The sequence below is a fragment of the Thermobia domestica genome, chromosome 17 (assembly GCF_964235325.1).
Source record: "Thermobia domestica chromosome 17, izTheDome1.hap1.1, whole genome shotgun sequence".
In the NCBI taxonomy this organism is placed as follows: Eukaryota; Metazoa; Arthropoda; class Insecta; order Zygentoma; family Lepismatidae; genus Thermobia; species Thermobia domestica.
In genome coordinates this window covers 46,313,485-46,330,156 of record NC_137470.1, presented here as the reverse complement: position 1 = coordinate 46,330,156, position 16,672 = coordinate 46,313,485, and the positions used below count along the sequence as shown (strand labels likewise).

At 36.6% G+C, this 16,672-nt stretch overlaps 1 protein-coding gene across 1 annotated transcript in view; it reads left to right on the top strand.

Annotated features, from left to right (window-relative positions):
- Window positions 1–16,672, top strand: part of LOC145674005 (uncharacterized) — a 143,719-nt gene that overhangs the window by 47,824 nt on the left and 79,223 nt on the right. The window contains exon 4 of the mRNA XM_081743830.1: window positions 9,830–9,946. Coding sequence (XP_081599956.1) covers window positions 9,830–9,946 — 117 coding nt within the window. The remainder of the gene's footprint in view (window positions 1–9,829; window positions 9,947–16,672) is intronic.

The window sequence follows — 16,672 nt, the reverse complement described above, 5'->3', positions numbered from 1 at the left end:
GGTACGGAGAATCTTGTACACTACTGACTCTCTTTTGCAATGGACTTTTGAAAAAAAACATGCTTCGTGCCACTTGATGTATAAAGAAGACGTCCGCCTATGCGGGCAAGCACGTCGTCAATCGACTGCGTCGCAAAGTTCAAAGATTACGACTGCAATTTAAGAGAACGGAAATCTAACACAAATCTGAAATGTCCATTGCGTTTTTTTTTCACTAAAAGAATCGGCTGGTTCCATGGAGAGGTCTGTTCAACAATTATCCCTTGTTTAAGCACGGTGTCCGGCTGTTCTTTGAGGACTTCACGCAAATGGTAAGATATTTAATAAGATGCTTTGTTGACTGGCGTGCTGTTGGAAAGGTGAATCTTGTGCTCAAAACCACGGGCGAGTCCCACATCGTCTTCTTACCATCTCCAGATATCCGCAAACTGATAGATTAGGTCGTAAAAACGCTCCCGGTATTTTGGAGAGAAATCTGGGTGGGGATCCACTCTTTTCGGGTCACACATCTTTCTAGACTGTTCCAACTGTTCTGTAGACGGCAAAGAATCTTCTGATGCTGTCAACGTGCTCCTTTTAGGTTCTTGGGTACTTACTCCTCCGCATCGCCTATGTTCGTTCCTTCGCGGAACTCCATGGTGTGGACGGTGGGATTCATTACAAATACCACTGGGCTCTCACAATCTACTGTTACTCTCGGGATAAAAATTGCCATCATATCCTCTATCCGTTGTGATGGTAACAGTATGCCTTTTAACCCGTAATGTCCCAACAGGAACGTAATTTTACTAAAGTGTGCGAAAGAGGTGATAAAACAGTATTCTCTAGAACTCTAAAAATTGCTCTAGATTCCGGAGCGATTCTCTATGTTAACACTTCAGATAAATTACCCTTTAAGTTCCTAGGTGGTAACTTTCTGGACGGAGGACGTCCAAAGCGATACGAGGTCAAATTCTGCTTATCATAACTTATGATAGATCTATGTTTTTCTAAGAAATCAGTTCCGACCAGAGGACCATAATCGAAATTGGGAATTATCCTAGAAACGTGTGTAAAACGTCTGTTCCCAAAGAAAAATTTCAGCAAGGCAATTTCGGATACTTGAATTATTTTTCCCGTAACTCCCTTTAATCTGGTGCTAAGACGAAAACGTCTCTCGTTCTATGGAACAAGATTCACCCCGAGACAACTTATCTGACTACCAGAATCTATCATGACAATAACTTGGTTACCATCTGAAAGAACAGAAACATGTGGTAGTTCATTAGAAAAAAAAATTGGGACTATAACGCACCTCAGAACAGATTCTTCAATGTCATCAACTGTGTTCTTTAGTTTAAAGACGCGCTACAGTACCGTGTAATATAGTTAGGCGTGTTACATTTATAACAAACAATAGGACCTTTACTAGGGGTCGAACCCTGGTCCTGTGAAGAGAATTCCGTGGAAGAACGTGAATTGTTCTTCTTATTGTTAATGTTTTTTTACGGTTTTGATAACCACTATTTCTTCCGTTATTACCCTGACCTACATTCATTTGCTGACTTTTTCTATTTTGTGCTTGATCGTTATCTTGATGTTCATTATTTGACGTTAACGCTGATATCTGTAGAGCCATTTTTGCCAATTACTGTTGCAAGTAATTCACTTGACCGCTAATTGTCTTAGTCTGCTCTTTTTGTGCTGTGGATGACTGCACAAAATTCTCTTGCCTGTGAAGTGGACTTTGAACTTCTGACTCCGCACTCCTACATATCTTACTGTCACCATGACTTGGCGAAAGCACTGGCGAATGCAAGACCGAAGAATTATTTCTAAAGAATTTTTTCAACTCTTTCCTCTTGAGTAATAACCGAGTCTTTTCTTCCACTACTAAATCACTCAATAGCGCAGCTACCTTATTGTATTCTTAGCGAATAACGATCTTAAAAATGTTCTATGATGAGTTTTGTCTATTTTTTTCCCAGGCGCGGTAGCGTCTGCTCTCAGAATGAGATTGTGTTTCGCATATACACAGTCAACAACTGGCTCATCATCGCCCCTTTCCCGTTCTCGCATTTGGGTCTCCGTCAACTAAGAAACCAAATTATCCTTAAACGGTGTTATCAATGCCAGTTCGAATTGCTCATAAGGCATGTGAGCAAAATTCGGCTTTCCTTCCATAGAAGTAAACCAAGATTCGGCTGAACTCCTAAGGAGATTTCGAAGTACTAGCTTTCGTTTCATCCCATCCCAATCATTAATGCCAGCCATACTCAAATTTTCGTACGAAACGTTCCACTTCTTCCCCTAATCTATCGTAGAGGGGTTATGGCCTAACTATGGTGCTGAAAATAGGCAACGGTTTGTTATCAGCTCAAGACGCCATGTCTAAAATTAGCTTTTCAACAGTAACTTCTAAAGAATCGGTGGTAATATCGGATAAGACCTCAGAGAATTCTAACTTTTTCCGAAGCTGGTCTAAACAGCTTCTGGTAAACTTAACCGATATAGGGGACGAGCACGCCGCTGTATCGAAATAAATCGTGTCACTGAGATTTAAGTATTCAACACCCGGTACTAAAATTTTGTCAATGAGACGTCGCAATATATACACAAAAAATGAACTAAAATGCGCATTAGTTTAACGAAATATAGAGTGTACATATATCACTAATTAAGTATAAATTACACATGCAAAATCTGAGAGGGAAGAAGATAGATAAGAGGATGTCTTAAAGTACAAGAGGTATTTGATGCTTCTCTATCAGTCTTCAAATGATTTAATAGAAAAGAAAACAAATTTTGCGAGTGAAAAAAGTGTAAACTAATAGTTTTTAGTAGTGTAATACAGAGAGGGAGGCGGAGGAAAAGCGGTGGTGAAAATGATTAGAAAAAAATACGGATGGGAAGTGAGAAAAATTATAGAGAAAAGAAGAGCATCTCCAGCACTTACGAGTTCTTAATTTGAAAAGGATTTTCAAAGAAAGCTGTGTCGTCAATGATAATTTCTTGGGATGTCTCTCACAGGTATATCTGGTCCTAGGACCTGACGACATCCATCTCAATATAAGAGAAATAAAAATGAGGATTGCAAGATATTTGAAGAGAGAGAAAGTGTGTGTAGGTGAGGGGTGAGGGAAGGAAAGGATGAATTCTGATATCACAGTACCTGTTGTTGCATTATCTCTGCTAGGTTTCTTGATGTCCTCTCTATGATCGACAGATGATCGTTCTGGTTATAACGTGGACTGACTCTAGGCACTCAGCTAGATCCTGCCGTGGACCGAATTAAGGATAGTACGTCTATTTTTAACAGACTCCGATGTTCTCCAGCCAACTCTAAAGACTGACTCCAACGAATTTCAAAGATTGTCACCAACTGACTACCGTGAACTCAGCAGACTGACTCCGTTGACAGCCTCTGAACTAACTCTCGACTAATCCAGAGACTACCTCCACGTTTCTGGGTTGAACGGAGTATTTAAGGACCCAAATTTGCTGGTGACTTTGCTGATTCCAGACACGTGTCGATGAGATGGTTTCGTCTCAACAGGTACTTTTGACGTCAGGATGGTAAGATAATCGAGAAAGGAACTCTCTCAGCTTTATTACATAAAATATACATTGACATAATACATTGCATAAAAGTAAACAAACACTATCATGATTCAGCAAAGAAGACACAAAACTACGGAAAAAAAACATTAACCGAATTCTCAGACGTAAATGAATTTCAATAGCTAAGTCTTCCGAATGTCTAGCGTTCTTGATATACACAAAACAGTTTTATGTAATTAGAGAGAAAAAATAATAGCTTCACAACCCTGATGACAAGTCTTAATGAAAATTATGTTTCTCAGGCAGACAATAAATGAATATGTGGGAAATAAACATGAATCAATAAATTATAAATACTGGTCTCTTCACATATGTGATTTCTGACGGAGAGTACTTGAGAGGGGAATGAAAGGTTAGGGTGGGCGAAGCACCCCTTCGTAGGCAAAAATTTGACCCGCTATTTTTCATTAAATTGAAGTGTATTCGTGAGCGTTAAAGAATCGTACTATACGCGGTTTCTATGTCTTTTGATTGTTTTTGCTTATTTTATTCATTTTCTTCGTTTTTTTCTTTTTTAAGCAAAGCGTAATATGTCTGAATCATGATTGAATGAACGTTACGTTTTAATTGCGAGGGACGGCTTGTCGGTAAGACATTATCCGAAAGTAACGAGGTTATTGCAGTGGTGTATTTAGGAGGTACATGCCCCTCGTCAGAAATCGAAATGGCCAACCGCTCCCAGTCTGTATGCAAATTTTGATATAGGGATAGAGAACTTTTCCTTTCTGTTCTTCGCATTTTAGTGTTTTTACACAAATATTTTTATGTAAGAGATACTTATTATTATTATTATTATTATTATTATTATTATTATTATTATTATTATTATTATTATTATTATTATTATTATTGCTTGCCTACGTTTCCATTGAGGCCAGAAAGAGAGTGAGATTATTTTACTTCTATTATTAGTCCTTTTACATAAGTAATCAAATATGAGTAGACACAATAAATACAGTAGACATGCTAGGTGTATGAGATAGGAAAAGAATGAATACGATCGCAATAAAAAAGGATAGTTGTTATTTAAAATCCACCATAATGATTATCTGCACACATGTTGTTATGCATCTCGATGTAGTCTACGAAGTAATCTAGATTTTATGTTTGCAATATAGTGTACTGAAAGGAGAAATTAAAGATGAAGAGAAAATCGTAATTTTGAGCTGTATACCATTAAGTATATTACATGCAATAATTGTGCTAGCGACATGACAAGAGCGTTTGTTTTGTTCTTTTTTCTGTGTGTGTTGTGTGTGTGTGTGTGTGTGGTTAAACGGTAATAAAATTCTTGAAGCATTCCGTTCCCTATAACGTGGATTCGTAGTAAATGAAGTATCATTTTGAGAATGCACCGAAAGTAGTATGTTAATACCGAATAATTTTGAGAGAAAGAGATTGTGAAACAGTATGCAACGTTTAAAGAAGTGTGTTGTGACATCGGGAAAGTTGTTCAAATGTATTTACCTGTTTTCGTGTGACCTCTCTCGTTGTGAGCTGTACTAGCCCGGTATTTACGCACTGGGTTGGTTGTGCATATGGAGACTCTGTATGTGTGACTGTTGAAGGCAAGATAGTCTGCTGAAAAATGAATGTGATTTACATTGATCATATATCCTGATTGCAGAAACTAAGTTGGCGCGTTAGTCAGGCTAATGTTAATGTGTTTAGATCTTCGTGTTCTCTAAGAGAAACAGAAACGTCAAATCTCTTTTTAACGAGAAAATATAAAGGAAGTGTTATGACTGAACCTGAAATGTTGATGATAAACTGCCGTACAGTATGTTGTTTAGATTTACATTTGTGGATGGGCGGTAGGGGGAGGGCCAAAGCAAAACGCTTGTCGATACGCATAGAGTGGGTTATAGCAGTGAGAAGGAAACTTTTCTGTATGTCTTTTATTAGGAGTTATAGGGAGAAAAAAAAAGAGAAAACTGTAGAGAAGCAAGTATTATTGAACATAACTACGATGCCTATGACAATTGTAGTGCAAAGTGATAATAATGCTTGAAATAACGTAATAAATAAAATTGAGAAAGTTGTTTGTTGAACCGTTCGAAGCCACGTCTGGCTCGCTGGTTGTAGGTTGTACATCGATGGCACATAATTAGAAGGTTTTGGTGTTACAGAACTGTAAAGGTAGGGAATTATGCAAGACCACTATAGCTGCTAATTGAGAGTCGCAATAAATGCGCCCTAACGCTAACGTGGATTTTCGCGTATGAAATTTGACACAAAGGAGGTAATTGTACGGAGATATAATAACAAAAATAACTAGTGTGGCCAAGGGTCTATTTTGTGCAAAAATAGTGATCGAAATTGCATTAATTGATTTCGGCTTGCGTGTCATAAACCAGAATATGATGCGCGCTCCTAGTAGGGATCCTTCGTGTGTGCTGAGAGTTCTCCTTCCCTCTTTTTTTGTTGGTGTACAGGAATTCGGTGCGTTATGAAAGTTAGTATGTTTTTCTTTTTAAGGTCCTGTTTATAGAAGCAATAATAATGTACGTGTTGTATAGTTACAAGTATAGCCATTACGAAAGAAAATGTGAGTGGGCAATGATGGCATCCCATCACATTGGTGAAATAAGGAAAATATTCTATCCGGAAGCGACACTGAAAGAAGAATAAGTTATCCCATGGTGAAATAAAGAAAGCTTTTATCCGGAACCGATACCGAAGGAAGAATAAGTTGTCCTAACATATCGAAGTAACGCTTACAGATAAGGTGTCACTGATAACAGGTAAGCCAATTTTACGTGTCCCCCGGCTCCCTAGCCACATTATAATTATCCATACACCAAACATTTTGCACCGATCTGTCCACTTGAAGTTATCTGGAGATCAGTAGTGAAGATTTTTTTTTACCTCTATTCTATCATAAAACTTTGCTTGAACGGTGTCATTGAAATTATTCCACTGCCCACTTAAAAAATTAGACTCCCCGTTCTGGGTCATGCTATGAAAGATGTTTCCACAGCTACACACACTTATGCGTCTGTAGCACCCTACCAATGGAGGTTTGACTGACTTGGCATTCCAGTGATATCTGGCGTGTACTGCGCTGTAGAGACGTAAACGATGCGAGCACTGCGCCTTCGTCAATGGTACTTATGGGCCTACCTGATAGTTTCCTGATTTAGTCTGTACCTGTGTCTTTGAAGTAGGTCAGTCACTGTGCCAATATAACGTGCGAAACTGAAATACGTTGATGACGCCTTTCATTAGAAACAGGCGCTACAGCAAGGGCAATTTTATCACCCCACAATTTGACGAACTCGATAATGTCTGCTTTGGCTAATGAAGTTCAGCAGCTGCAAAGAGGAAATAAATTTGACTTTTATTTGCTTATAGCTTCAAAGTTTCTACAGTAATGTTAAATATGATTAACCCATTAAATCTCTCTTAATATTCTAGACTTGTATCATATATCACAGGAACACCTTCCCATTGAAAAGTTTTGACCAACATTCAAGATGGCCGACAGCAAGATGGCTGCCGTTCATCTGACACACACCATAAAGGTTCCCCCTTGATGTAACGTGTCCCTGCAATTAACAGTGCCGGCTATCTATGCTCGCTTTCATTTTGAAGCGGATATTTCCTCACCCTGTACACACACACACAATAACACACACACACACACACACATATATATATATATATATATATATATATATATATATATATATATATATATATATAACTAGTACGTAGATAATAATAAGTATTTTCTGTAAATTGGACATCTATATTGCCCACTTTTCAGTTTTCTGTAGAACCAACATAGGTAGGTTTCACTGTATTGTGAATGATATACAGTTAGGAAGTAGTACCTCTCTACTCGTCCTTCAAAAAGTGTTTGGACTAAGTGTTATTTGAAAATAAGAAAATAAATTATTGTTCTTGAATAAATCTAAAGAAAATAATGCAATTTTATTGAAAGAAATTTCAACAGACAAAATACCTTTGTTTACTTTACTAATAACTATTGTTTTTTCCTTATGATATTATTCAGCTTATTGCTCAAAACTAATTTCAATGTATCTTAGATTACAAATTAAGTTTAACCCTTTAATTGGCAATCATTCATAGCATTAACATTAAAATATTTACTTTGCTTTTATGATTGAACCATGTCTTTCTGATCATAATTTCGTAATTTTTGAAGTATTTTTGTACTTTGGTTACAAAATAAGAATGTTTATTTCAAAGCAACATTGGCATAAAATAGATCTTATCTGCAGCTCTTGAGCAGCATTAACCTACTATGATCAAATACTAGGAGATAGAGCTTCTACAATACTAAATTCGACTGTCCCCTCTTGACCAAGATTGGAAGTATCTAAACACGTGACCCACAAATCATGTATATGAATGTTGTATGAATGTAATAATGCCAATTAAATGATCACTAAAGTTATAATTCGGGTGCATAACGCAATAGAATGCGACTTTACTTGAGAGCAACAGTGCCGTATGAAACGATAAATTCAGCACTGGTACACTCCGCATCTTTCACATTTGCATCTTTCACTTCTCCCTCTTCTCTCTCACGTATACACGCACTTCATGTGCATACGGAGCCAGAGTCCGAAAGACCTGGACTGGAAAATATAATTAACTGGCAACTTCAGCGTCGAGTTTTTTGTGCTCTCCAGTCCTGGTCATCTCTAAACGAAATACTGTTTAAACGCAAGGGAATAAGAAAATATCTTTTTTAGTCACCTAGTCTCAGTTGAATAACCGGGTCACCACGGGTTTGAGTCCTTGACCCAGTAGTGTTCATAAGCTAACCAACATTATCCGACTGACACTATGTTCCGTTTGAGCTCTATCGTGTTCATTCTATCTGTGCAATTTACAACGTTATATCCGCAATAGATGAAAGTGATGCTGGATGTTTGGAACAGATAAATCTTTAGAAAAGACTCGAAAATGGCAACCTCTTTGGTTATTTGAAAACAAAATTTTATTTATCCTAGTTCTACACAAATTTGTTTCCATCTTATAATTCAATGAGTCTTATTCACGTTAAAATTTGAAACATGCAAGGTTTGCTACATCTATAAGGAACACCCAATTTTCCATTTAAACATTCGTAACTATTCATTATGATACGGTTTAGACTTTTAATATAGGATATTTCTGATAGAAATTTAGCAGTAAAGTAACACTCATTCAACTTTATCTTTCACTCTTTCTTCGTTTCTCTTTTCGTATTTTTTTCTTTTTGTTCACTTTGCGTTTTAATCTGGAATGGAATATATGACCTACGCTTCCTACTGGGTTTATTAGAATGTAGTTTGGATCGCTACGTCCAATGAGCTCTACCCAATTTACAACCGAACAAGCGGAAACAAAGCATGTGTTAAACTTTCGACATTATCTTATATGTGTCTCTCAGATCTACAGTTCTCCTGGAAATTGAATATACTATCCTTTTTGAAAGAGAGTTAATGAATGTTTCAAGCATCCTTTATATATTCGGATAGTCCTGATAAAATATATAAAAGCAAACGTTATTTCTATATTACTGTTGGATTTCTGGTAACAGAACTTTATAATGTTAGGCTCTTTTCTTACTAAGTTTAAAATTCCACATTTTTATCTGTTCTCCCTTTTCTTTTTCTTCTTACTTCGCCTTTCTCTCTCTCACTTTCTCTCTTTGCCCCATTTCTTCACCTCTTATAATAGACATCCATTGGTTTCAATTTTTCATTGTATTTGTTTCAGTTTCTCCCTAAATCAACTTATGAATCTTGTTTCGTCTGGGTTTTGTTCTTTCATTTTATAGATATTAATACATGTGTAGTTTGAAATGAGAATTGCGTTCATGTTGTTAGCTAACTTTAGCATGGGAGAGAAGAAAAGAGGAAATATAGGAGACTCTTTACCGGACACGATTATTTGATAAGAATGTGTATATTGGGTGGCTTAGCTGCACGGCGTTAGCTGTCGCATTTTTTTATGCGGAGTGTACATTGCATTTGAAGTAGAAGAGCTGTTGTTCCTTGAACAGTTTCTAGAAAGCTGCAGTCTATCATTATTTAAAATGAAACAAAGGCTTATACTGTTATTGTTAAGTGCAAGTTAACTTTTAGAAGATTCCAGATATATGTGGGTCTGGCTTTATTTGAGGGAAATAAATGTTACTTAAATGTAAGAAATAATATTTCTTAAAAATGATTACTGAAATGATGCCAACACTGTCACATTTTCCTTACAGATTTTACCTACAAGACTCGACACAACAAACTTTGCTTACACGACTATAATCGAGCCGGGAGAGGTTCATGTTCAGATCATGTTACCATTATTTTCCCTACATGATATGGCAGAACAGGTTAGTGCAATGTACGTTATTTGTATTAATGGTCAACAATCATTGGGTGACATGAATATACTTAGCATTAAAATCTACGCAATTAAAAACTACATAATGTAATCCATGTACATAAGGAAGATAAACGCCGGACGAAATGTTTGTTAAATGTGTCACTACCAGAGTAAGTTGAATTAAGTTTACACACATACGAAAACGTGCTGAATTTCCTGGCTTTGACCCAGTACCATCTTCATAAATCCCTCAATGTATTTTCATTTAAAAACTTAATATCTGAAAATTTAATGATGCAAATAAATGTTTAATATTTTTAGTTTAACTGCATTTATTTCAGTCTTGAACGAGTGATGATGGAGTCCTAAGTTTCACAGTTTTGGAGTGTATGTCCACCATGAAGTTATGTTTTTCCATGGAAAGTATTCAAAGGATATTCACATTGATGTGTCACAAACGTTGACAGAACAGTAGGCTTCCTCTAGTGCCATAAGAACTTGCGTGGCTCTTAACAGTAGGTGGGTTTCATCGTGAAAGTTGAGCCCTGCAGTGAGCACCCTTCAAACAACACGGCAAAATGTGTTGTCCATGAAGCAAATTTTGAGAACAGGCGAATGTCAGCCAAAACATCTTGAGGAATTGTATTGTGTTGCAGTATGCAGGACATATTTCAGATTCTAATTAATTAGGTCCCGAAATGTCTGAACAGTAAATAAGAAGAAGGAACGACGTGAAACATCCAATGCTGCTTTTGCTCGCTTTGAGTCTAGAACTCCGAATTTCTTCTTTGCATGGTACGTATTTAGACTGAAAGCTGTTTCTATTGATTTGATACTGATACTAATCATCAGTCAATGGTGTGGTGCCACTAATGGGTATCCGCGGTAAACTACGTTTCCAATACAAACATTTTCAAAGAAGGTCATGACTTCAGGTGCTGCATTTTTATCAAGTGCTGTAAGTGACCTGCCTACTTTAAAACTCTTTTATCACCGACAAGCATTACGCGAACTATTGAACCAGTTACACAAATTTGCTACGGCTAAACATCGTTGCAAATACTCGGAAATTATTATCATTTTCCACTACAATTACATAGATTTCACGTCCCGCACTATGAGTGCTGACCTGAATATTATTGAATTGCAATTGGTTAGGCACTTCTCTTTTTCGCCTGATATGGCTCCCCTGTTACATTTTGTAGGGGAGAATAGGAGAACAGTAGAAATAAATGCAGAGATCTTATTAAACGCTTGCAGGGACATGGGTTTAGAAGTAAATGCAGAGAAAACTAAATACATGGAAGTGCGTCGGGACCGTAATACGGCAAATTGTGGAGGCGTTAAAATATTAAATAATGCTTTTGATAAAGTGGATACTTTCAAATATTTAGGATCAATGTTAACAGACGAAAATCATATTCACGAAGAAATTAAATGTCGACTAAAAGCAGGGAATTCGTGTTACTACTCGGTTCAAAATCTCTTGTCGTCGCGAATTCTGTCGAGGAATTTGAAGCTTAAAATATATAAAACGATAATCATGCCTGTTGTTCTGTATGGTTGCGAAACATGGTCGCTTAGTCTGAGGGAAGAACATAGACTGAAAGTATTTGAGAACAGGATCCTGAGAAGAATATTCGGACCCAAGAGGAACGAGAATGGGGAATGGCGGAAGCTCCATAACGAGGAACTACATAGTTTATACGGTTTACCCAACATTGTTAGGGTCGTCAAGTCTAGGAGGCTTAAGTGGGCAGGTCATGTAGCTAGAATGGAAGAAAGTAGAAACGCTTTCAAAGTCTTGACTGGTAGACCCATAGGAAAACGACCATTAGGAAGACCTAGACGCAGATGGGAGGATAATATTAAGATGGATCTCGCAGAGATAGGAATACAAAGTAGAAACTGGATGCAATTAGCTAAGGATAGAAGTCAGTGGAGAGCTTTTGTGAACGCGGCACTGAACCTCCGGGTTCCATAGGCCATAGAGTTAGTTAGTTAGTTAGTTATATTTTGTAACCAAAGTTGGAGGCACTATAAGTTTCATCATTTTCAGGACATTATCGTCAAGCAATTTTATGCTTATATATATATATATATATATATATATATATATATATATATATATATATATATATATATATATATATATATATATATATAGAGAGAGAGAGAGAGAGAGAGAGAGAGAGAGAGAGGAGGATTACCAAAAAGCACGCACGCCCTAAGAGCGCGCAGCACCAATTATGCTGAAGTGGTAAGACATGTAATTATTATTAGTCTTTGAATGAGAGTTGATACGAATAAAAAGGATGTTAATGTATCGCTGCAAACAGAAGATAAAGGCAAAAATATTTTTTTTTGAATTCTTGATGTAATATCTTAGTACTCTTAGTTAAGAAATTATTATGATATAGCAGCTAACTACAGTACCCTTGTTGCATGGTAGAAAACATGAACGAAAATAGGATTCTTTATCACGGTCTTGCGTTGGGGGTTTCGCATGTGCAGCCACCTGGATGAATTTCACTCGAATTGACTGCTGTTTCCCAAAGAGTGCGCGTTAGTGAGTTACTAAAGAGTGCGCGCGTACTCCTTGGGACAATTCCTTTGAGAGAGTATGTGGGTAGTGCCATTCATAATACAGACTATATGATTATTCTTTACCAGTTAGTCTAAGAAAGCGGATTGTAGAATTATTTGCAATTGTTTGTCTTCGATTCACGCACCAACAGTAAATCTTCTGTAAGAAGTATTTTCAATTTACAGAATTTCTTAAATTACAATGATGATGAGTATTATGTATTTAGCCCGAAGACAAGTCTTTAACGCGAAAGTCCTCGGGCAAGCGGAATTCATGGTAGTGTGCCATTACCTTTCATGGGATGATAATGACGTCCTAGGGGCAAGACGTACAGCGTAACGTGGGATCCGAACCATTTTTGTCCCCACCGAGAATCGAATCCAGGACGTCTTTATGCCAAGGCGACGAGCTTAGCCATTCATCCACCCGGGACACTAAATTTAGAAAATAAAGCTTTTTTTGTTATTTTATTCTCTATTACATGACCGTAGACTTGGATCTGTTCCTTAAGCAACTATCCAGAGTTAATATCTAACTTTTGTAGTCTGTTAGCTAAAGAAATTAGCCTAGACAAACTTTCGTGTTTTATATTATCTTATTATTGTTCAGCAAGGGCCCGTGCTATGTACGTAAAACAGAACGCAAGTTAGTGGTTACAAAAGAATTCCTTGAGGAGACACGAAGAAGAATTGAGGCCGTGAGAGTAAAAGAAAGATTGCAGCCACCATGGGCACCAAAGAGTCAACTTTAAAGAAAAAAACTAAAAGCTAGAAGTTTCAATATTATATCTTGATATTCGAGAACTTAAACAAAATGTAATCTATTGCATCGTATAACGTAAATTTATGTTTTCTGCAAAACTAAGGACCAGATTTTGGTTTTATTGTTTTTAAATTGTGCTTCACTTCAACAAACAATTAAGAGCAACACAATCTCATAATTATATCTAGGTAGTCGAGAAAGCTTATCGTTTATATTCCACGTATTTTTCGTCAACCTCCTTGTTCCATGTGGAGGGACCCTCCACACAAAGCGAAAGAAAGCAAACTAAATTATGTTTTTAATTTCTGTACCGCTTGCCCAATTTTTCTCTATCTTGAACAGTGGCGAAGCGTACTATGAGACTCTGAGGTCGGGCCTACCCTGTCTTCTAACGTATATTATCTTTAGTTTTAGTTTCTTATAAAATAAAGTCAATATTTCAAAATTTCGTTTTATCGGTAAGAAAATTATATGTTGGAAACACTTGGAGTCCCTTCCATCTGAGCCTCACCAGTTCGCTACACTGGTTTACAGGCTGTACTGGTCAGGGAGAGAAGCTATTATCGCTGGTGATTGCACGCATTGTTGGGAACAAAGGCTCGCCTCTGGAAGTTTAGTTTTAGCGTTGAAGGCGTCTTTTAATGCTAATAAGTTATAAAATGATCCTTTAACACAGAGTAAATGAGAGACGCAAATAAGTAACGCTTATCCAAGAAATTCGACAGTTAACTGTAAGAATGTACTTACTTTTTCTCTCCCTCTATTTTCCAATATGCAGGAAATGAAAACAGCAAGTGAGATGGAAATTCCTCTCAGCCCCGCTGCAAATCCCAGACATAAGAACATATGAACTGCACTTCAAAACATTTATAGTTGAGCTAAATGGGAATATTCCATTAATACATACTACGTGTTTTCCTCATGTAATAATAGTAATAATAATAATAATAATAATAATAATAATAATAATAATAATAATAATAATAATAATAATAATAATAATAACAGGCTACTTTCTGTCTACCTTTGCTTATATATTCAGCCTTTCATGTTAAAATAAACAAAAAAACTACTATGTATACATGCATATAAATTCAACCCTAAACAATGTTAGAAATACAGCTAAGAAAGTACTTTGAAATAGATTTGGTAGTTTTTTTTAAAAATTCAATAAGGAAATTAGAATTCTGACTATAATTTTAACCATTTTATGATACGTTAAATGTCATTTGTGTTATTACTTTGTCGGGCCTACCCTACTTGCGGGATTACGCTTCGCCACTGATCTTGAACCGTATGTCTTTATAAGGAACGAGATGGTTACGCAAAACAATGCAGTATGAACTGTGACATGATGCACATACCAAACATAGATCTGAAATTTTTACTAGTTCTCCACTTCACAAGGTTCTTCAGAGCAAACGAGCCAAAGGAAGTGTTACATCAAAGAGAAAACTCTTGAAAATTCCAATCAACTACCCACTTCAACAGAGAAAACTGCAGCTGAGATCAATCAAATTTCATGCCCGATTTGTCATGAATTGTATGAAGAAGCAATTGACGAAGACTGGATTCAGTGCATTAATTGTAAACGATAGTGGTATAAGCAGGGCTCGTCTTATAAAGCTGGTTTGGGTTTGAAGTGCGCGCTCTTAGGGACCGCAAAACGCACTCTTTGGGACAGTGGTTCTTAAGAGTAAGCATTTTTTTTTATTTTTTGACGTTTATCCCCATTTTTGCATCTAGTAGCAAAGTTTTTTATTTCTTAAAGTGTAGCCTAAACTTCAATTAAAATTACGGTGCCACGGTGGCTCAGTGGTAGAGCGTTCACCTCTGGTGCTTGGGGTCTCGGGTTCAAACCTAGCCCCGCCAAGTGAATTTTGTGGTGGACAAACACCGTGTGCGTGGGTTTCCTCGGGGCTCTGCAGTTTCCTCCCACTTTCTTCATTCCACCATTTCATTCATTGTTCATCATCACCGTCTCCTTTAGCCTAACCGGTATAACCGTGGGACGAAAAACTCAAAGATTTCATTTAATTTTCATTTCAATTAAAATTATGTAGAATTTATATGTTTTTTTGTTTCATTATTTTCGGAGCTTTATAAAAATGAATATTAAGTGCATGCTCTTTGGTAACCTTCCTCTCTCTCTCTCTCTCTCTTTATATATATATATATATATATATATATATATATGTATGTGTGTGTGTGTGTGCGTGTGTGTGTGAGTGTGTGCCATAGGCGGAGCTATGGGGGACTTAGGGGGCATTGCCCCCCCAACTTTTTGACAAAAAATAAAAATGCCACCTATAAGACCCTTCAATTCTCATTTGTATTTGCCGTGGCCCCCCTTCAGGAGACGAAAGGTCTGCCCCCAGGAGACTTCCTAACTCCGCCCATGGTGTGTGTGTTTCTGAGTGCAGTAAAGTACTATAATTGTTAGTTCAAATAATAATGCTTTACAGTCGGTATATATATATATATATATATATATATATATATATATATATATATATATATATATATATATATATATATATATATATATTGATGTAGGTGTTAATACAAAAATCAAAATAAGTTTGATATTTACATTCTTTTTAATTCATATGTAGATATCAGTTTCAATTCAGTATGCACTCACATATTTATTTATTCCCAAACTTTCATACAGCACTAGGCCAATTACCTGACACTGTACAACATAAAGACAAAAAGAAAAAACAACAACAACAAAACCATAAAAGAATAAAATACAGGATAAAATGTTTAACTCTCAATATGCAGAGTTCTCATCAAGTTCTGAAGTTTCTCTCACAATGTCAGAGGTAAAAATCTTACACCCTATCGACAACGTATTATTTTCGTGCATTAGCCTGTAAAGCGAGGAGCGCTTTACAATCGACAACCTAGATGTGTTATAAGTTAGCAAGTTGGGTGAGCGAGTTCTCCGTTGAGGAACAAGAAGTTTGTCTGCGATAGTAAAAATTCAGAAACAACTTTGCCATTGATGAACATATACAAGAAAAGTAAATCAGCCCTGTGCCGTCTTTTGTGACGGGAACGTTTGTTCATTAAATACATTAGTTCTCGTTTCGAGTAATTACGTAGCTCGGGAATTCTAAATTTAACTATGGCAAGAAAGAAGACTAATACAGAACCAATGCGTGATAGATTAGTAGGTACTGCCATGTTCTATACAGGTAAACAATCTTCAGTGATCGGAAAACTAAATGCCTTATAAACCATGGTAAAGGCAAGAAGATGTTGTACCTCCGGAAATCTATGGAATATATCAAGTAGTTTCATAGCTCTGGATGAGATCCAATGCGTTTGATAGGTAGATAGTTAGCATGTCAAAACACATTCTTTTTTTAAGGAAAT